Source organism: Anopheles maculipalpis, chromosome 2RL (genome assembly GCF_943734695.1).
Source record: "Anopheles maculipalpis chromosome 2RL, idAnoMacuDA_375_x, whole genome shotgun sequence".
Classification (NCBI taxonomy): Eukaryota; Metazoa; Arthropoda; class Insecta; order Diptera; family Culicidae; genus Anopheles; species Anopheles maculipalpis.
In genome coordinates this window covers 66,738,243-66,760,289 of record NC_064871.1, presented here as the reverse complement: position 1 = coordinate 66,760,289, position 22,047 = coordinate 66,738,243, and the positions used below count along the sequence as shown (strand labels likewise).

At 42.0% G+C, this 22,047-nt stretch overlaps 4 protein-coding genes across 4 annotated transcripts in view; 3 read left to right on the top strand and 1 right to left on the bottom strand.

The window, feature by feature from the left end:
• The window catches only part of LOC126556158 (uncharacterized), an 83,861-nt gene extending 62,757 nt beyond the window's left edge, over positions 1-21,104 (top strand). The window contains exons 3-5 of the mRNA XM_050211381.1: positions 19,689-19,976; positions 20,047-20,516; positions 20,586-21,104. Of these exons, the coding sequence (XP_050067338.1) occupies positions 19,689-19,976; positions 20,047-20,516; positions 20,586-20,976 (1,149 nt within the window). The 3' untranslated portion in view covers positions 20,977-21,104. The remainder of the gene's footprint in view (positions 1-19,688; positions 19,977-20,046; positions 20,517-20,585) is intronic.
• Positions 1-22,047, bottom strand: part of LOC126556255 (39S ribosomal protein L15, mitochondrial) — a 416,466-nt gene that overhangs the window by 212,167 nt on the left and 182,252 nt on the right. The gene's annotated exons all lie outside the window — the stretch shown is intronic.
• LOC126556015 (maltase A3-like) overlaps positions 1-22,047 on the top strand; it is a 252,849-nt gene that overhangs the window by 139,626 nt on the left and 91,176 nt on the right. The window lies entirely within an intron of this gene.
• The window catches only part of LOC126568780 (E3 ubiquitin-protein ligase mind-bomb), a 191,102-nt gene that overhangs the window by 141,891 nt on the left and 27,164 nt on the right, over positions 1-22,047 (top strand). The window lies entirely within an intron of this gene.

Sequence of the window (22,047 nt, the reverse complement as noted above, 5' to 3'; positions counted from 1 at the left end):
CATAAATACTTAATTTTTTAACACTATTCAATTCGTTCGCCTTGAGAACAGTTGGCCCTTGAAATATTTTATGGAGTTCTGGAAGTCGAATAGTGAGTATACCTCATTGAATGCTCTACACATTGATGTCAGAGGATCGCCTGACCCAAAGTTCGTTCGGCGCCGTGTACTCGCGAGTAGTGGGCGTGTACGTAGTGATGTTGTGGGAGCATATATGTTAAGTTGTTGGAGGAGTGCAGGGGAGTCAAAGTTCCCTGTAAGCAGGTTGGCGATGAAGAGTTGCTGGGCAATACGACGTCTCTCTTTCAGCTAGTGCAGGCCAAGGAGCATCAGACGATTTTCGTAAGAGGGATGTTGGCTACCTGGATTCCATGGAAGTAGGTGGATTGCGTACCGGGAGAGCTTACGTTGAATTGATTCAATGCGGTCAGATAGGCGTTGTGTCGATGGGTTCCAAACCACACTAGCATACTCGAGAACTGACCGAACTGTGCTGCAGTAAATGGCTTTAAGACACATGGGGTCCTTGAGGTCTCTAGACATGCGTAGCACAAATCCAAGAAGTTGATTGCAGCGACTGATGATTTCTTCGGCATGACGGTCAAATGTCAGTTTAGTGTCCAGCACAATACCGAGGTCCCTTACATGTGTTGCTCGTTCAATAGGTGTTCCATTAATATTGTAGCTGTGGTGTTTCGTCTCCCGAGATCTACTGAAAGATATCACCTGACATTTTTCAATGCATATTTTTTAGTAGATTCCGCATACACCAGTGGTAGAAGTTATCTAAGTGTTGTTGTAGCTCATGCTGGTCGGAGTCTTTGTGTATTGTCATGAACAATTTAACGTCGTCTGCAAACATAAGGTATTTATCTGCTGGCAGTACGTAGGCTAGGTCATTCATGAAGAGTGTGAAAAGCAGTGGGCCCAAGTTGCTACCTTGGGGTACACCCGATGTTGCAATGAATGGACGTGATACGCTATGTGCAAATTCAACAGTGTATGTTCGGCCAACTAAATACTAATAAAATTTATGTCAGAATTAGATCTACAGTATTGGACAAAACAAGTGCAACCAATCAATCTAAATCATGAAACCCTACAGTAAAGGAGCATAATAAATCAATTGTGAGAAAGATGTTTTTAAGTTGATTGAAACAGCACTTTTCTTGTTTATTGTAACAAAGGCTTCATTATATATACATAACAATTCATGAAAAATTAATAAATATAAAAAATAAAGTTTTCCTCCTGGACAAAACAGGTGCTATTTCACGTTTTGTTTGCCAAATTTAAATTGACTTTCAATATTTCGTTGCCGATCCTTTGTTTTCAATTACAGCCTTGCATCTGCGCTGCATAAAATCGATCATAGAATCATAGAATGCATAGAATGAAGTTTTGTAGTATTGTTGCCCACGCATTTTTTTATTTGTGCAAACAACTGATCCTTGCGTCGAACACTTTTACGATCAACTTTCTGATTCCCGATCTGGAAATTGTGGAAGCCAGTTCATCACCATGATTTAATTATCCTTAAACCACTGTTTGACTACTTTGGCGGTGTGCTTGAGATGGTTGTCTTGTTGAAATGTTCATGTTAATGGCGTATTGCATTGCAGCACAAGGCAACATAACATTTTCCTGGATGTCATTGTACATACGAAACAGTCTAGATTTTTTCACCTCATACTTGTCACTAGTTTTTTTTTGTTTCATTTTACTCTTGAAATCATCGATTATTTTCTTTCTTAGTTACACTCCAAGACAGTCAGGTGTCATTTTGGAGTCTGGTAACAAAAATATAAAGGAAGCATTAGTACTGACCTTCCTCAATAATTATTTACGTGTACTGTTTAACCTTGTAATGTTACAATAATCGAAAAAGAACACTTTTTCAGCAAACAAATATTTTTCCAACGTGAAACAAAGTTCTCAAACGATGCTGATAGAGAGAATAGTTCAAAGAAGCGAGAAGCTGCAGTTGTTTTGATCAGCACAAAATGGTTCTTGTCCACTCGCTGTGATCCATAAATTTGACAGCCGTTTACTGCAATGAACATGTAGCAAACATCTAGACTCCTGAACCGTCAACTGGAGTAAGTGTCCCGTTTTCTATTTGAAAAAACTGAGATTTGCTGATCTATTTTATGATTGCTCTATTTGAGTTGCACTTGTTTTGTACAATACTGTGGGTAACAAAATAAAAATAAAATAGGAAAAGGTAGGCATTATTTATTTGTTGAGTTTAACGAGACGTTGCCGTATTGTCAAATGTAAGCATTCTTCTTGGCTTAACGACCCTTCTAAGGTCACGCCAGCCATCGAATGGCTTACTAGTCCGGATGGGGTTTGAACCCCGGTTCTGCCGTGTGAAGACCCTAAGGTAAGCATTAGAGAGAAGGTGAAACAGTTTATACAAAAATGATTGGTTGCACGGGGTTTTTTTTTTGTCAAATTTTCCCTGCAGAAAACAGACCTTTTACTTTCCGCTCAATCCTTTGGTCAAATCGGTAACTTTTTAATGCATATTTCACTCGCTGCTCAAACTGCTCATAATTCTACTCTCTCACTAACTGCTACTAGCTACTCTTACTGTACGATTTTCTTTGGGGGTTCTTTTTGAGATCAGAATGGGAAAACTGTGTCCTTTTTTTGATGATTGGCTCGAAAAAAAATTATAAACACGATGAATGAGCTCAATGAGCAGAATACTCAGCAGATACCGCAAAAGAAAGAAGTCTTCTTCTTCTTTTTTGCTACAGTACAACAATCTACTAGTCCAGGCCGGCCTACGAATGGTTTACGAGCAAACGATCCGGATGAAATATGAACTCCGGTCCTACTTGCGAAGACTGGGGCCGCTGTCTTCAAGAAATTGGGAGCTAATAGCATCGTATAAGGTCCCCTACTGTGGTCTCAAGCTTTGCGAGTTGTATTTTAAATAGAGGGAAAAATGTCTTGAATGTCTTCCCTCGTTCTAGAACTTGTCCAACATTTCATACCAACTTTCCCGAGTCCCATTTTGTTTGAAAAATTGAATTAACGTCCAAATTCATTTCCTACACTTTCAACTAACCACATCCTTCAATATTTGTTTCAAACTAGTTGCACAAATTTCATTCCTACTGATGTTACCGTATTTTCCGTACCTGGCACCATGACATTTCTACTGCACGACACATCTTTTCGAAACCCGAAAACAAAAAAACCACCCACTCCAGCCCAGCAAATCTGTCTGGCAAAAAGTTGAACGTCGGAAGAGAAATCGTTTCAAACTAAATTAACAAAAACAAATGCTTTTGCAAACCACTTTTGTACCCCATAAACCCCCACATGTACCCCATATAATGAATGCAGTGATTTCCGTCTCAAAACCATCATGATCAGCACCATTCACCATCATCATGCTCACGTCCACGACCGTGTGACCAGAAAGTGTGTGCGGACTTTGTGCAATCTTTGCTCTTAACTTTTGCTACACTTACGGCTAGCAGCATTTTTTTTTGGCTCCTCCCGTTTGTCCCACTGGCAAACAACGCGAGGAAAACATCCCGATATGAAATATGAACGCATTCTACGCTCACACACAAATTGTTCACAGTTTGCACAAACAATGAGTGCTCCTGGTTGGCCAACATTTTCAGCTTACCAAGGGGCGGCGGGTGGCAAGGAGCGAGAGATTATAGGAAAGAATGCCACCTCCATCTAGCTGCCTAGCTCGGATGCCGCCTTGTGCAAAATCGGAGCCACTTCCACCGCCGGAAAGTGGAAAACGTTGGCAGCGGTTGGCAGCACGGAACACTTGCGAAAACTAGATAAATAATTCAGATGCCATTCCAAAGCTACTCTTTCCCGGGTTTCCTCGGTATTCGTGGCTTCCCGGAACCTGAAACAACCGAGCGGCGTCAGCTGAATCGCGTACGATCCGCTAAATTTAAAGTTATATTTCTTAGTTCCCGGCTCCTGCCATGCTCGGTAACTGTCACATAACTGTCTCCTTCACCGCGCAGCTGATAAATCACACCGATACGAGCCGGCAATATGTGTGCGTGTTTGGTTTTTGCCCTTGCCAGTCAGCAGGTCAAGGGTAAATCAAGCCTGATAAAGACGATATCCTGCCCGAGTGGTTAATTCACCCACACACACACACACACTCACACACGAGCTCGTACACTACAGATGTTAGTCACACTCACATGAAGCATTAAGCCGCTGTTGATGGAAATTAAATTACAAAATAATCACGGTTGCCAGACTTTTTTCCCCGGACCACCGTACCCCGGAAGCGCTAACAACTTGAACCCGTCCATTTACCTTCCATCATGGGGTAAATGTTAGGTAAATGGAAAAGTTTCTTCGATGCTTGATACTAGCATATTTTATAAAAGTCAGTCTTAACTTGTGCCGAGATTGTTGCAATCATTTTTAACTAGGATAACTGTACGCCAGCAGTAAGAAGCTGCTGTTTAGCAAGAAAAACAAATACACTTATCAATGTTAACAGTTCTGAATGCAGGTGACATTATTTTGGTGGTTAAATTTTCGGATAATGTTTTTAGGGTTTTCAAATAAATTTTAAAAAATTATGATTTATTTATTTATGTATAATTAATTATGACGATACAGTTCCGTATTCTCAACACCGCTTGTGTTGAATAAATTTAATACTCATATTGATAAGGCATTTCCTCTTTTAAGAAATATTAGTTTAAAAAATACTCAAAGTCTTATACTTTGAGTATTATAAGTATTTTATACGTTGAAAAATTCTAGAAAATGTCATATATAATTTCAAATCTTTCTCCAAACACCAAACTCTATTGTTCACTCAAACACCTACACTGCGACACAGTACAACAAAACATGCAAAAAGACCTAAAATGTTCGCGGAGCTGTGTGTGGACGGATGTTGTTAAGCGCACTAACTGCAACAAAGCACGGACTCATTTTTCCTTACCAGCCATAATAAACAACGCAAAATGGCAACCGGAAATAAAGCACACTTTTGCCCGGCCCCGTAATCATTCGTGCAAACCGGGACAGTGGAATGCACTCCCGAGCAAATGAGACTAACGCTTTGTACGCGGAACCGTTTCGGGCCGTGCGCTCGATTCGGGAATTTCCGGAGCTATTTTTGGGATGTTCTTCTACTAATAGAACTACTGCTGGCGCTGCAGTCACTGGGCCGACACGGCGCAGCGAACCTGACTGATGCTGATGCAGGAGTGATTGAATTTTCAAAACTCAATCATCATTAGCGTTCAATCGTAACGGTGGAGCAGAGGGACGAAATAATTCGTAATTAATTCATAAGCCTGATCGGTGGTATGTACACATGAGGCAACATAAATCCTTACATGTGTATGTGTGTGTGTGTGTGTGTGTGTGTGCATATTGGTTTGTATCTGCTTTTGACTTGATTTGAGATATCCTACATGGGAAACTGTTGGATGCAGGCAAACGCTGTTCGAACTGCTGGATGCAGAAAAGATTGATGACAGGAATCACTCATAACGGAACGAAGCAAGCAAGCATCTCGTTTTTCTTCCTTCTTTGCAGACAGGGAATCAAAATTCAATTTTTAATGTTTGCCATTTACGTTGCGGCAAGGATCGATCATTCAAGTAAGGCACATACACAGCAACAAACATAATATGTAGCATATGGGATGGTAAGCCTCATTGTTAAGTTTTTTTTTTTGCTGCACTGTAAACAGTTAACCGCAAAGAGCAACATGTTCTTCCGTTATTGCAAACGAACGCGACCACTTAAAGGGGATGAGAAGTTCTCTGATTGAACCGAACAGAAAATGTTTTGCTTTGTTTTGTTTAAACAATTGATTAATAATACGTAGGAAAATCATCTTTCTAAAAAAATCCGAAAGACATCTTTCTACTAATCAGGCCTTTAAAAACTACTGTGAAAACTAAGATAACCGTTTTCAAGACTACATATTTTTCCTTTAATTGTATTTCAAAAGGAAGAGAACCGTTTCGGTAACGACTGAGAGCAAAAGTGTGTATTTTAGGGAATTACCTACGTAGTCTAAAGTCGGCAAAGGTGTATCATTTCAGAATGCCCACATACAATGTCGATGATAAAACACGGAATGGGAAGAAATTTTTAATGAGTTGTGTTGATAAAAGCGAAACGAAAATAGAAAATAGATTGCAAGATGACCCAATTTAAAAAAAGATGTAAAATTAAATAAACTACAAGCAATGCATAACAATGCCAAACAACTCAGAAAATGTATAAGATTCTGCGCTCTTAAAATTTCACGAATGATATTGTAACCAATTGAACTGATATGATCAGCTCTACTCTGTCACGTAGGATATGGATGTGAAAACATGATCCTATCTTAATATGACCCTTATAAATTTGTCACGAAACACGGACTTGATGGTTTATAAAAATTGCCCAACCGTAATTGCGTCTACTGTACATTTGAAAAAAAAAAACGTTCCGGGAAACTCGGTTTAGGGCTGCAGTCCTCCATCTAAGCCTTCTCTACCTTTTTGATGGGGCATGAGTCTGGCATCCTCATCACGTGCCCCAGCCAACGTATCCTTCCGTCAGGATATCTGTACCGCCCAACAGCTCAGCTAGCTCGTGGATCATTCTCCTTCACCAAACGCCCTGCTCGCACACACCACCAAAGATAGTCTATAGCATTCGCTGTTGTAAAATGGCGATTGGATTGGTGTCCTCCGTCAGCATAGTTCATGACTCGTACCCGTAGAGGACTACCGGACGTATCAAGATGCAGTAAATCATGCATTTCGTGTGTTGTTGATGTTTTCTGGATCGTAGGAGTTTGTGGAGTTCGTAGTAGGCACGATTCCCCTGACCAATGCGCCTTCGGATTTTGCTGCCGAAGTTACGATCGTACCAAGGCAGCAGAACGCCTCTACGACCTCGATATCGTCGCCGTCAGCTGATACTCTGCTTCCGAGTCGAACTCCGGCAAGCAGGAATTTTGTCTTCGTCGCATCGATGCTCAATCCAATTCTATTGGTCTCGCGTTTCAGTCAGGTGTACGCCTCGCACACCGCCGTCGTTGTCCGTCTGATAATGTCGATGTCATCCGCGAAGCCAAGGAATTGGAGAGATCGAGTGAAAATCGTGCCCCGGATGTCGAAGTCCGCGCTTCGTATGACACCCTCTAGAGCGATGTTGAACAACAAACAGGAGATTCCGTCTCCTTGCCTCAGACCCCGGTGAGATTCGAACGATTCCGACAGCATGCTCTAAACTCTCACCTTGCACTGCACCCCGTCCATAGTGGCCTTTAGCAGCCGTACCAGCGTCCCATGGAATCTGCACTGCTGCATGGTGTTCCATAGTTCGGTCCGATCTATGGTATCCTAGGCCGCCTTGAAGTCAATGAACAGGTGGTGCGTAGGGATCTGGTGCTCCCGGCATTTTTGGAGGATCTGCCGAAGAGTAAAGATTTGGTCGGTAGTCGATTTGCCTCCAACAAATCCAGCTTTGGGACAGAATCTTGTAGGCAACATTCAGAACTGTGATGGCCCGGAAGTTAGCACAGTCCATCCTGTCGCCCTTTTTGTACACCGGGTGTATGACACCCAGTTTCCATTCGTCCGGTAGTTCTTCCTGATCCCAAATCTTAACAATCTGCCGATGCATGATGGCGGAAATCCTCTCCAGACCTATCTTGAACAGTTCGGCCACCTGCCCATCGCTGCCAGCGGATTTGTTGTATTTCAGCTGTTTGATGGCACTGATGACTTCGTTCAGGGATGGCGGGGGTACCTCGTCATCGTCATGCCGGCAATCGTAGTTTTGCACTCCTCTGCTTCCTGCGCCTAGTTCGGTGCCTCCTGCATCTGTTCCGTTAAGGTATCTGTCGATGTAGCACTTCCACCTGTTGATTACCTCTCGCTCGTCCGATAGGATATCTCGCTATTTGCTTTGTAATATTCTTTCAAACCGTGTCGGCAAACCTAAAGAAGGGATGAATATCAGCAATACTTATACAAGTGTTATTGAAATTCCTGTCGGAATGTAACAGTTTCTGAAACTGCAGTTTAGTATGGTGAACGGTGGCAATTCAGGCCGCGAGAGCGTTGTTCATATGGTTCAATTTGCTTAGTATTCCTGACAGATTGCTAGTCTAATATGTTGTAAAAGTATTCACGAAAACCCTTACATCTTCTCCACTTAGGGCCTCCGAGGGATTGAATCCACCTCGGATTTTATCAATCATCTTTTTGATATTTAACTGGTGATCCTAAGAGATATTGTTTCAAACTACATATTGCTACTTTTTTGACAAGAAACACAAATCCTAAGATGACTTATACAACAGAGAAGGCAAGTTGGGAGTATGTGAGCCTTATATACTTCAATTCTGGGGCAACCCGGTGGAGTACATGACAGCGGCGGTGGTCTTCAAACGGTTAGGACCGGGGTTCAAATCCCATCCGTACCAAATCCCCCCGCATTGACGACTGACTATCCAACTACGTGGTGTCGGTAGTCTAGTAAGCCATTTCGATGGCCGGCGTGATGTAGGGGTCTTTAAGCCAAGAAGAAGATACTTCAAATCTCTAGGCCCTAGGGGCCAAAACTTCTCTTGCAGAAGAGGTATCCAGATGTTTGTAGTTGTATTCTTTGATCAAACATCAAACTCCACACGGAACTAATAAAGATAATACATATAACACGAATAAAGAAAATCAAAGTGAAACGGGAGCTGTAGCCTAGAGTCTAGACTATCATCTCAACGATGTCGCGTATTCATTTTTGAATGAAGCATTTTTTTTAAATGTAGTACAAACTTTTCCAGATCGTATTGTTGTCCTTTCATTAAACGTCGCACAAAGTATACACCGTTTCCAATTAATATATTCGCTATCGCTACAAACGTTTATAGTTGATGCATACAATACACAATGCACAACAATTCCCAAAATAAATACCATTCCCATTAACATTATGATCCCATTTTCCAATTATAAACGAGCGCTTCATAGTCTCCGACCGAGCACATCCGTTCACATGCAGATAAACTTCAAAGTATGCTCATCACGTTCCTCGTTTCCGCGAACGCCCATTTGCAGTGCGGAAAATTAATTTAATTTACCCGATTACCATTTTCAAATGTTAAACACCTCAATTTATTTACTCGCTCAACAGTTGGTGCGAAGCATTACAATGTTTCACGCGTTTTAGCAAACTGCACACAATTGCATTAAACGAATCTGTTCATTAGCCTACAGGTTTAAAGTTTCGTTCCGGTCCAACACTCGCACCCAGCTGTGTCGGGTGCATTGTATGACTTTTCCATTCTTGTCACCACACTCGATTGAGCATTAGCAAACCTGGCCTTTGAACAGAGCTGGAGCTATAGAAATGGTGAGTGAGCGGTATCGGTGGTGAAGGAGGGACCGAATGGAGAGGATCAGTAGCAAATGCATTACGGGAAACTATCAACCGCACTGCATTGAAGTGTTGCATATTTGCAGAAAACCACTACCGGGTGGATAATATTTCAACGGCAATTAGTCTACCGGGACTGGAAGCGGTGAAAAGTGACTAACCAGTAATGGAACCCTTGCACACAGGAACAGCAGAATTGCAACCGAATGCAGCTCATCATTTTGCTATAACTGACACGAGCGTGATGGAAGCGGACTGATCACACATGAATGGATATGTAAATACGATGCACTATTGACATTACCTGAAGTGCATACAATTGCATGGTACTGTGCGTTATTATGCGGCACTGAATGGTTGGATTGCAGGATCGGTAATGGTTTCTACTACCTTATTACATTAGAAAAAAAAATTTATTCAACTCTAACCAAGCATTAGCATGATACCGTACGGGAGGGACAAAACCATATTGTGGCTTTCTAATCACCCAATCGAGAGTGAAACGCACCGGGAAAATCTAGTTGTGGGTGGAAAACAAAAGCACTCACATTCTTTCGCCCATTCAGTGCGGTTATCATAAGTACCGTACAGCTCCGTGGTACAAGGACACCGATATTCCAAAACACCACCCGCCTGCCAATGCCACTGTCCACTCCCGGGCCGTTTCATTCGTAGGGCTCGAATTAAGCGCAAATAATCGTGATAATCATCGACCACGCTGCCAATATTCTCAATACCCGTGTGGCTACCGTTTACCGGAATTAATTTCCCAAGCGACACATATTTTCACTTTCATTTTGCCGCGCCCGGGCACAATTTGTAGCAGGGCGGAGATCCTGTTCGCCGCACGAAACCGTCCAACCGTAACCGGAGGAAACGGAAACACTTCGCCGATCAGAAGTTACCAATAGGAAAGAATTGTGGTGAGTGTGCGGGGGAGAGTGGATCGTAATATAAAACTGTGTCGATTTGGTGCGGGAAAGAAAAAGGAAACTCGTCCGAACACGGACAATGAGGTCTGGTAGGAGGTGTATCGCGCTATGCGCGAGGATATTACTACGGGATCGCTTTTCATTTCTCTTTCGATTGCAGTTGAAACTGTAGCTCGAATGGCTCGTTAGGACATTTTTCCACTTTCTCAAGCGTGTACAGTAGAGGATGAAATTGAGGAAAAGAAAAAGTCAAAATTTTGCTATTATGCTTATGATTCTTTGTATGGAAATGAAGCAAAGGAGAGTCAGCCTCGCAGGGTCTGATAATATTAAAGGCGATGTGGTTTGGGCATTAAGACATATCTAAAATGTCTTAATGCTGTTGAGGATGCTATTTTTCACACGGCAATGGCACGGGGTTCAAATCCCACCCGCAATGTTCCTCCGTAATGAGATCTGGCTATCCAACGACGTGGTATCAAAAAGTCTTGTAAGCCAATTATATGACACTGGAGATCGTTGAGCCGTGAAAAAGAATAATAAATGGGCTTCACATTTCATATAATTGCATGAAAAACATGTTTTCTGAAGCTATTTTGAGCAAACAACTCTCCTCGAGGTATTTTTCAACTAGCCTTCGGTTCTGAATTACAAACATTGGCCTTCAATATAATCTTTTCAATAAGTTTCGTGTAAGCTTTTTCGGAATCCGACGCATATATGTAATCATTCCATGACCATATTTTAGCTAATTATCTAAATCGATTAGTTAAAGCGGGCAACGATACCTCTTTCATATACGATGCTGCTTTTTGATTAGTTTTAAACGTAATGCTAAAATTGTACCCAACAATATTATCAAGTACAAATTTGAATTAATGATTGAATGATTTGAACTTGCCTGTAGATCATTTAAACATTCATTTCACCAACAAACATAGATGTGCTCGGGACAATACGGCTTTGTATAGTCATAATTAATTATAACATATTGTACATACATATATGTACATATTGAAGTGTATAGTATACATATTGAAAATTTTATAGACTGGATCTTCTGTTACATTTATTATTATAAGGTGCGCAAATAAATAACGACCGTTTTTCATAAGTATATTTTTACTCGTGACATTTTTATTTTTAGAAATTGGGCAATCAAAGTATCATTATTCATTACTTTCTTCAATCTTACGGGTAAAACGCGTATTCCTTTTCGGAAAAACGATACCTTTTTCGACTCAATCCAGCTATCCAACCAGTTCTAGATCTGTTCATAGGAGGAAAACTGCTGGAAAGCCAATCCATGTACCATGGATCGGAACAGATGAAAATCCGACGGTGCCAGATCCATTGAATACGGCGGAAGCGATAAAACATCCCATTTAAGGCTATTAAGGTAGTTTTTCACAGATTGCGCAACATGTGGCCGAGCATTGTCTTGCAGCAGAATAACTTTGTCGTGGCATGATGAGTATTCTGGTCACCAGTGATTGTTTCTCCCGGTTTCAGAAGTTCGTAGTAGATGACGCGGACCTGGTCCCACCAAATACTAAGCATAACTTTCGAGCTATGGATGTTCTACCGATCTGATGATGTTGGGGTATTACCGGGGAATCCCCATGATTTTTTGTGCTTTGGATTGCTGAAAAAAATCCACTTCTCATCTCCCGTTACGATTTTGTGCAGGAACCCCTTTTCTGCTGTGCCGCTGGACCAGCAATTTCCACATGAAGAGTCTACGTTCAATGTCCTGCGGCTTCAACTCGTGTGGTATCCATGCCTAAGGCGTTCAACCGTGATCATATGGCCTGAAGAGTTACACCAAGCACGGTTGCAAGCTCTTCTTGAGTTTCAGCAGTGATTTTCCTCCAGTAAAGCCTTCAATACTTCATCGGCGAACGTTTTGGGCCTTTCTTCACGTTGAGCATCCTCCACGGTGGAATAACCACTACAAAAGCGTCAAAATCAATCCCGACACCTTGTTTCGCTTAGAGCAGTTTCGCCGCAAGCATCGGCTGCCATTTTCTTCGCTCGAAATAAAAACAGTAACACCTCCCGCATATGGCGCATAAAAATCAAAATCGCAAAATCAGACCTTTTCAAGAACTAGGAACTTTTACTCGCACGAGATAATCACTAATCTGTTTACATAGTTTGATTATGTCATTTCCGAACTTCATTCTCGAGCTCCATAGTTCAGCCATTCGCAACCACCCAATGTTTCCAGAGGCTAATGCTTACATACACTCAAGACGAGGGAAGAAGACAGCCCCCAAACATTGTCTGTTCAAGGCGTTTAAAGACCCCTGACGGAATGGCTATCGGAAACACACCCCAGTAGCTAGTCTGTGAAAAGGGTCTGTAATTGACCAACTGAACAGAAGCCCCCCTACATCTGTATCGTGCAAGAGAGGAGGTGGGAGTGGGGGGCGTATTTTGTATAATGATTTTACGTAGAGATTCTCTAGCCGGCGAAGTCTCCCTGGTCGTTGAAGTCCGTCGTAATTGGTGAGCCACCACTGGACGGAAAGGCCCACGATGTTAATCGCCCACAGGTTAATCCGCCTCTGGCCTAAACGCAAAACGAAACTCACCAGAACCAAACCAAATCAACACTGGAAGCAAGTACAAATTGAAGAACGAAAGAGTCTCATATTAGAGTCATCATGTTATAATTCTAAAGACCTTGTGCTAGGACTCTCAGGAACGAGAAGACCATTTCGAACATGTTGTCACGGGACAACACTTTGACTGGAAACTTTGACCCTGCTAGTCTAAACCACTGTATTGCTGTTGATGTACATAATTTTGATCTATGTAATGGAAAAGCAGAATCGCTTTGGGGAAGGTTTAAAACCTTGCAATCATTTTTCTTACAATGCAATCATTATTTGGACCGAAACCCTGTTGTAAACCGTGTATCATAGTTGAGTGCTTTTGTGTGATGTACTTATTAGGATTATGATTATGGGATTATGGGGCTTATGATTGGGTGACTACTAAGCTAACAATGTGAAGAAAATTGATAATAAATATATAAAAAATAAATTGAATATTCGCAATCTAACACCTCTAGAAACTGCTAGGGCTGGAACTGATTTTGCTTGTTTGAAGATTACCATTGTTCAACTAAATGCGCTACGATGTAGGTCAATAAAAGCCTGTCACAAAACGCCAATTTAAGCCGTGTAGAAGATGGTGTTCGTAACAGTAAAAAAAAAGGATTAAATTGCTATATTTTAATCATGCTATAAAACACCATGCCTTGATTTGCTCTTACAAAAACCTCCCCGAACGCTCACGCACGGGCAGATTTACTTCATTGTTCATCCCACGTAAAGAACCAGCAAGGAAAAACTGTTGAATGCACCGAACCAATCCACCTATCAACCAACCAATGTGTATTGATGGGAAAACACACCTACATACATTGCAGCTGGTAAGCTTCCGTCCAGCACCGGGAAAAGGATAATAGAGTTATTTATAAGAGGAACGCACGTACACGCTAAAAAAAAAAAACATCTCCCCAAGCACCCAACGCATGTCGCTATTATCGCTGCAATTCTTCCACAAGAGCGCACCAACATGAGCGCGTGGTCCGAGTGAGAGTAGGTGAATTAAAAAAAAAAAAGCGTGGACAGGAATGCAACAACTCCCGCCAGTCAGATACACCATCTTGACCTCGACCGTACCGTTACCATTTTATGCTCACGTTACGGATACACCTTTGGTTCGTTAGCGAGGCAATTCATAATTCATAATCAAAGCGCATGGGGCAGGTCGCCGGCTTCATTGCCCCGGAGCGGATTTCCCGACGCTTTGGTGTCCTCTTGCTGCAATCCGCACGCTTGTGTGTCTGCTTTTTTTTTCTATTTCCTCTCAGCGGATTTCCACAGCGATGCATTAAAAATTCTGGATGAAAATTTCACCCTAGGCCAACACACGGGGAAAGCAAGAGTGGGAAAGGGACGGCGGACGTTTGCGTTGTCATTCCCGTTGATTCGCTAGGTTTTTGCTCAAACAAACCGTAAGCGAACTAAGCTTCCTCTTTTGTAGATGGTTTGATAACATGCTAGATAAGCGGGAGTGCAAAAAAAAATCATGGACATCCATCACGGTACGGGAAGCAACAGCGGCCATAGCAAAAAAAAGGCAGGAAATTTTGTGCAATAGATGAAAGATACAATTTCGGTACCCATGCGCCCAACTCGCCGGGTTTCCAGGTGAAAGCTTAGGCACTTTGACGTCACCACTTAGCAGACTGACAGCAGCATTGGTCCAGGGAATAAGTCCGGCATGTTGGGGAAATTTGTGTGCGTTTTTTTTTTTTCCTGCCGCCGAAGCGTTTTCGCCCACCTTGTTTTATCACAGTGCCTTGTTTTTGTTGTTTTTGCACGGCAATAAAATATTTTCCTTGCAGCATTTTTTTTTTTTTTGTTCTGGTGTACGCGACGGACCCGCCTCAGAGGGATCCCGTGAGAAATAAAAGTTGCACGGCGCACGTTGAAGTATCATAATGTATCATCGTCACATGCTTCTAAACTTTAAAAAAAAAAATGTTTCAGCTTGAGAGCTGCGGGTTTTTTTTAATTTTTGACCGTTAAGTTGGGTAGCAATCAAAATGGAGAAAATTAGAATCAAGTGTGAAAATAAAAAAACGGGCAAGAGTAATGCACACTGTTGGCATTACATAAGACAAAAATATAAATTTTAAAGGTCAAATTTAGAGTCACTGTTCGGGATTAGAAAACGAAACCAAATGAAAGTTTTTCCAATCTATTTGAATATTGATTTAAAACATGTTTATTGCTTCAATTTAAATTTACATTTCATTAAATTTACGTAGTAGATCGTCCAGGCGATCATAGAAATCTGGAGGACATGTTTTTAGGAATGTCGAAGACATCGATGCTTTACCTTATGTTGTATGTTTTACTCTTTTGCTGAACATAGTTTTGGTTAACGTTTAGCGCTACATAATTTCGTACTTTGTGCAACTTTGAACAAGCATATTTGTTGTTATATCATTTGTAACTTTGCCTAAATACAGCTCACTGTAATTTGATGCACTGTGGGTGTTAATTTGCGCTATGATTAATCATTTGTAAATATACTGTTGTATATTTTGTGTAAATATATTGTGTCCGAAAAGTAAGGTGACATTGGATGTCAAATTTCGCGCGCCAAAAGAAGCCCCTTGTTTTAATTTTAAGTTTGTCAATATGTATGTTTTTGACAGTTTGTCACGTTTCAAGTCACAGCATAAACCCGGCTAGGAGTGACAATTTGATTTCGAAGCTGCGCCAAGTGCTTTTGTCCATATTGTGATTGTCCATTTCCAAGATTGTGGAGCAGGATGGATTTTAAAGTATGAAGCGTAACCTGCTGCTAAAGAAACTCAAAAGGCTAGGTATTAGTTCTGATCTTATTCAGTGGTTTAAGTCTTACCTAATAGGGCGTTCATACAGGGTTAAGATTGAAGATAGCGTATCGAAAATTTTCACAAGTCCCTCTGGAGTTCCCCAAGGAAGCATCTTAGGACCACTTTTATTTATGTTATTTATTAATGACATCACACAGCTCACCAAAGTCTCACTAATGCGGTGTTCCATTCATTTGGCTAGATCTCATTACGCGGCTCATGAACCATTATTAGAGATGAGTAATGTTTTCTACACATATTAGGCTTGATTATCACATACAAATTGTCAAAACAAATAGTCAAACGCGTAAAGCTTCGAATTATGACAGCCGTTTGTGTTATCTGTTGAAAGAAAAAACTTAACGAAAGGCAAACTTACAAATAAACTGCCGAGAATTTGTATCGTAACACAAACGGAGACTCGTATTTGTCAAACTGTTTTCCGTCAGCTATTCGAAACGGAAAGGCGCCAAACTCACTCGGTCCTGTGTGTTTCCAGTTCCCAGTTCCAATCAAAATGTTAGTATTTCACTTCAGAATGCTAGGGATGCCACCACGGGGGATACCATATCGTCGGGCATCTTGCTGTTCATTTGATTCCATTTCTAATGAAATGTTTTTAGGCGGCAACGTTTCTTTCAAAATATTTAAACACTTGTTAAATGCCACGAAGAAAGTTGGTTGAGCAACTGTTTTATTAACATCTTTCCGGGTTCCCTTTTTTAAACTCCCCTCCGCAAGAAACCGCAGCGTAGCAGCCAACATTTCTTTTGGCGTGAGTCCTTTTTGCCCTTACAGGCGGAACATTTGCTCAATCTCACTAAGAATATTGAGGAAAATTTCCTATGATATTTCCTTTCCTATGATGATATCCTATGATAAAATTTTTCTTAAATCTGAAAAGAACAACCTCGAGAACATACCTAAAAGGTTTTACAAAAAAATTTTCACAGGCTAAAATCACACTTGATTAGTAAGTTCCAAAGGATCGAACATACTACGAAGCAGCAAACCTTGTTTAGTAAGATCTTCCGTTCTTTCATCATCACTACTGTTATAATCGCACACATGATTTAAAAAATTCATTTTGATATCCTAAATATCAACTACAACACAAATTATCTTCTGAACAAGAACACCTTATTTACACTTTTGATTTTGTTTTTGTTGGTTTCATCACTTTGACAGATTGATTTTTAAGGTTTAACGAAAAAAATGCTTAACGAAACTTGTCTTGAGTATCGATTTTGACTCTATTGTTGACAGCTTCAAAAGTAGTATCCGATGTGATAAGGATAGGATAGGCTTGTGTCAATCGTAGCTGTAAGAAGGAAACGTCTTCTTGGATTATTTTAAATCCGTAGGGCGTTAAACAATTAAATAAACAATTAAAAAACAACATCAGTTTCATCCATTTGTTTCGTGTCTTTGGTGAGAGATTCGTAGATAATTTTATTTAATAGTGTTTAAATAAATTCGATTAAATGAAATCTATAATTGCTGAATGCTTAGCAAGCGAAACTATTTTGATATTCACAAATGAAGTATAAATGTGTTAAAATTTATTAATCATTAATTGATTATAAAAAACCCGAAATAAAATTTGCTCGCTATTGTGTCCTGTATTCAATTGATTTCATTTGTGACGTTGCGTTTATGATGCTTGCCGATTGCTTAAGCTTCATGCGAAACAATCGTTCAAAAGCATGTTTCCTTTAACGACCAATCCTCAGTTCCGACAAAACCAATCCCCTATCTTTCATTGAGGCTCAATTGGTTAAGGCAACACGTCGGTATGTCGATCCGCTCGCACGATTGCAGGTTAATTCTACTGCATTGCACCGTACAACTGCAATTGCATTCCACCGTGCACCAAAGGTTCCTCCGTCCGAGTATGAAGTGAGCCGGAATGGAAGACGTTGCGTTCAATATTAATTAAATTTAATACGTTATGCAAATCGTTCTTGCGCCGGCCGATGCTGAATCCCATCCACTGAACCGCTAGATGTGTTCATATGCGTTGGGTGGCTTTGCATGCATGCATGCCCCCAAATCCAGGGTTTAAGCGGAGAGTGCTACCATAAAGAGGGAGGTGGATCTTATTGCTCATCGCTCCTAACACCACTGCTGCCGGCATACTAACGGCATTAATTCCGAGCCGGATGCAATCGGATCAGTACGGTGTGCGAAATGGGATAAAAATTAAAAACATATTTCCGTTAAATCTATCACCACCGTGGCAAAGCCACCGTTACCAATCCTGCTGTTACTCACCCCTAGCGGTTGTCGCTTTGTTTCGCAACTTTTCCCGCCTGTGCGGGTCAATTATTGGGATTCATTTTGCTTTTTTCAGCGAAAGCGATGCACATTTCAAAAAAAGGAGAACAAACACACCTTTTCCGCGTACTTTTAAATAATCTGCTTCGAAAAGGTCAAGCACGGTGGATGAAGATTTATTATGATGAGCTTTGGCACTCGGCTGTCCCGTACCGTTCGGATGCCCACTTCTTTAGTTTATTTGTTTTGGGGGAACGCATATCCTTTTTTTCTCTCTCTTCTCTCATCCCACGATCCCTTTTACGAGGACGATTACCTTTCGCACATTGATGGCCGCCGTGAGTAAGTAAGCACTAACGCTGACGTCAGAAAATGGGGTTCAACATTGAACGTTGGCAAAAAGCTTAAAGATATGGGTGGATTATGGTATGCATGGGAAAAGAAAATGAAAATCTGAAAAGCCTCGTCTCCGTGGTCGTAAACATTCATCTAACCATTGACGAAGGGTTTTCCAGTAAAAAATCGTCCTGTTAGCCTTGAATTTCGTGCTCGGTTTACTTTAGCTTTCAGCCGGTCGGGGCCAATTTCAGACTCCGTTGTTGAAGTTTAACCCCAACGGAACCATTGCTGATGAGCCCGCGGTGAATTTGCAGTGGATGTAAAGATGCATTGCATCTACGTACAGTGAGGAGCAGTACCCAGGCAATTTAAGCTCCGCAGTACTGATAGAAATTGTTTGGCGGAGTTTGAAATGGGTTTCTTGATTTAAAGCATGTTGACTAATATGTTAATCGTACATGAGCGAAATGTTTGGGACTTTATCAGTAGACTGTGGGACTTTATCTTTAGAAAGAGCTTTAAATTGATAATTTAATATCAAATTGATGAATAGGATTGATCTGTAATGGAGCTAATGGTAGGCGGAGTAGGCGGTCGCCTAGGGCCACGACAGCTGCTTGGTACAAGGGGTCTAGTAACAGGGGCCTCACGTTAGTAGCTTGTGGGCCCCAACATGAATGCCCCCTCCGAATACCTTGATCCGCCTCTGGGATTGAGCTTAGTAATATTTTTTGATAACTAAGATCATCTAGATTTAACGATACGGTTGTCAATTAAGTAAAGATACCTGCTGTCAACTGCCATCCTTTTTTTGTCTCTAGCCCTGAACATCAAGCGACGGATCAAATCAAGTCAAGGAATCCAGGAAGACTAAAACCCAGCCCAAGGCTTTTGAAGACCCTTTGAACTAGCAGAAACAAGCAGAAACACCCTGTTGGTTTGCAACGTATGACCTCATGTTGTCTCTGGTCAATTAAACTTCGATAGATCGAACAACTTCGACACGAGACGCATTGCACGAGGCTCATAATATGACGCTTCTTCTACGAGACAGTCTTGCCATTAATGCCTCCAGAAGAATATATAAATCGATAGATAGCAAAGGAAGCTTAGTCAAAAGAGCGCCCGATAGAAATATCCTTTAGGCTACAGTGCAACAATTACGGGCCTGTCGGCATTTATCAATATAAATAGATATGAATTGATTCAAATCCCAGAACAGATTTAAATTATTCGAACATATGCTTTGGAATAGAATGCTAACATCTTTACATCTTGACTCTTCTTTCCCATTCCGTTACTAGCAACAGGAAAAGCGACGCGAGCTGCGTTTAAAACGATTCTGGCGCACCACAACCAAACCGCCGACGTCCTCCGAGGAGTCCGGCGGCTGCGAAAGTCCTACAAAACTCGGACGAAAGGCATTCCAGCAGCCATCCGGCCCTGGTACAACCGCCAGCAGCAGCAGCGATAGTCCGCCGAAGCATCCAACCTGCTCGCTACCGCTACTTCAGGTTTGGCCCAGCCAGGACTCACCCCGTGGCGAAGCAGACGGGCAGAGTTTTGTCTTTCCCATCGTAACAGACGATCAGGTAGGTAGCAGAATTGACGTCCCTTTCTTCGGCAATGTGTAACCGGAAGCATTTGATGTTGTCCCTGCAGCAACAAAGCACCAATGGACGACGGAACTCATTGTTCGTGGATCAGCTGCAGGCGGGTGACTCTGGTATCGACTCGGTGCAGGCGTCACCCTCACCGATCGCTATGCCCTGCCATCCGCTCGTCGTATCCAATGCCATCTCACCAAGTGCATCACCTACGGCCGGCTCACCGACACCCTCAGTAGACCGAGCGACGAGACGTCCCTCGACTTCGTTGCTACATCCGGACCATGCGAGAATCTTCGCACTTAGAGCACCCACCTCCCCCGACCAAGTGAGCCTGGCCAGCCTACCGCTGTTCGACAATCATAGGACATCTTCCACACCACCCCATCCATTGCACACATCGCTCGAGGACAGTACAGAGTTTAATGGGGCCACTACCAGCAATCATCTCTGCACCGCGAGCTCCAGCACGACCTCCTCCTTGACATCGGTAGCCGTTGCAACGCTTGGACATCACCCTCAGAGGTAAACGTTCGGAGCCATCCCGTCCATCCGTCCGTCCATCCACTAATGTGTCGTATGTTACTTTCTTAGATCCTCCGATCCTTGGCTACGACCGGAACGCGACAAAGACAACCCGGAATTAGACCAACGCCGTGCCTCAACGATGACGGCTCGACTGTCCCTGTTCGATGCGCTTGATCTGGAGTACGCTCTGCTGCGGGCTGCCGCGCGTGGCTCGGTCGGCCCATACTCCCTCAGCGAGTCGCTGCACAAGCTAACCTTCACGCAGTCGCTCGCATTCCCTGCGCTGGCCCGTGGTCTCGCCACCAAGCGACGCAACTCGACCGAGCAGAGTTCCTCCCGACCGCTGAACCCGAACGAATCCGGGCTGAACACCTTCGCGAAGGTTGTGACCGCGTGCGTGCTGGTGATGGTGAGCTTTCTCGTGTTTCTGGTAGTGTACAAGTACGTGCGGACGTGAGGTTTGCTCCTGGCCCCGACCGAGGTTGCCACCGTGCAGGCAACCACAACCATCGCCACGACGTTTCATCAGCACGTCGCGAACAAAACGATGGTGTCGGGGTTCAGGAAGCTTTTCAATATTGAAACGTAACGCCAGCCTGTGCGGGTGATCGATAAAATTGTTTTCGCGCGCGTTTATGTGACTGTATTGTAAATGCAATTGTGCTGTGCATCGTCGGGAGAATAAGAAAGCAGAAAAAAAAACGTCGGCAAATGATTCTTTCCCATGTTCTTATGTAATCGGAAACGTATGTGTGGGTGTTTGTGAACAAGGCAAGACTACCGACGCAAACCATCTCGAATCTCAATCATTTTCCTTAGTGGTAACGTAATGCAAATCGAAACAAGTGCATTTAAAATGCTTCAAACTCGAACCGTATCTTACACAATCTATCAATCGTTTAAAGTAAGCCCAGTGTGAGTGATGAGAGCCGGTGAAAAGCAGGGCAAATCGGCCAAATCGGTTTCCGTAGTGCAAAATGTTGTGCGTGTGTGGTGTATTAGGTTTTTAAGGCAGTGCTCTTTAAAGATCTCGTTCCGTAGGAAATGATTTGTAACAAATTTCAACAAAATGATTCACCCAAACGATCGTACTGCGCATCTAGCAAAGCATATCATTCGTCGATTGGGTTGATACAGTAGTAGGAAAGCTAGTGTTACGATTCGAAAAAAAGATCACTTCGTTTTATTAACAATTGACGACAATAATCTAATAATTCGAGTTTTTTGCAACATTTTTAGCTATTTCGACCCACATGCTTAGAATGATTTGCTAGCGTCCTTAAATATCGCCTCAAGAAAAAACGAAGACATTTTTGTTACAACGTTCGTATTTAATTTAGGCCAAAAGAGACTTGACGAGATGACTTTCTGGGGTTTCTTAAAGTAAGATTTGTTTTTCTTGGAAATTAAATCAACCAGTTTAGTTAAAAATAAGGAATAAAATTTGAAAAAGTAAAGAGCCTAAAAGTATGCAATTTTTTTAAAATCACTCTATTAAATGGATTGTTCCAAAAAGTGTTTATTTCAT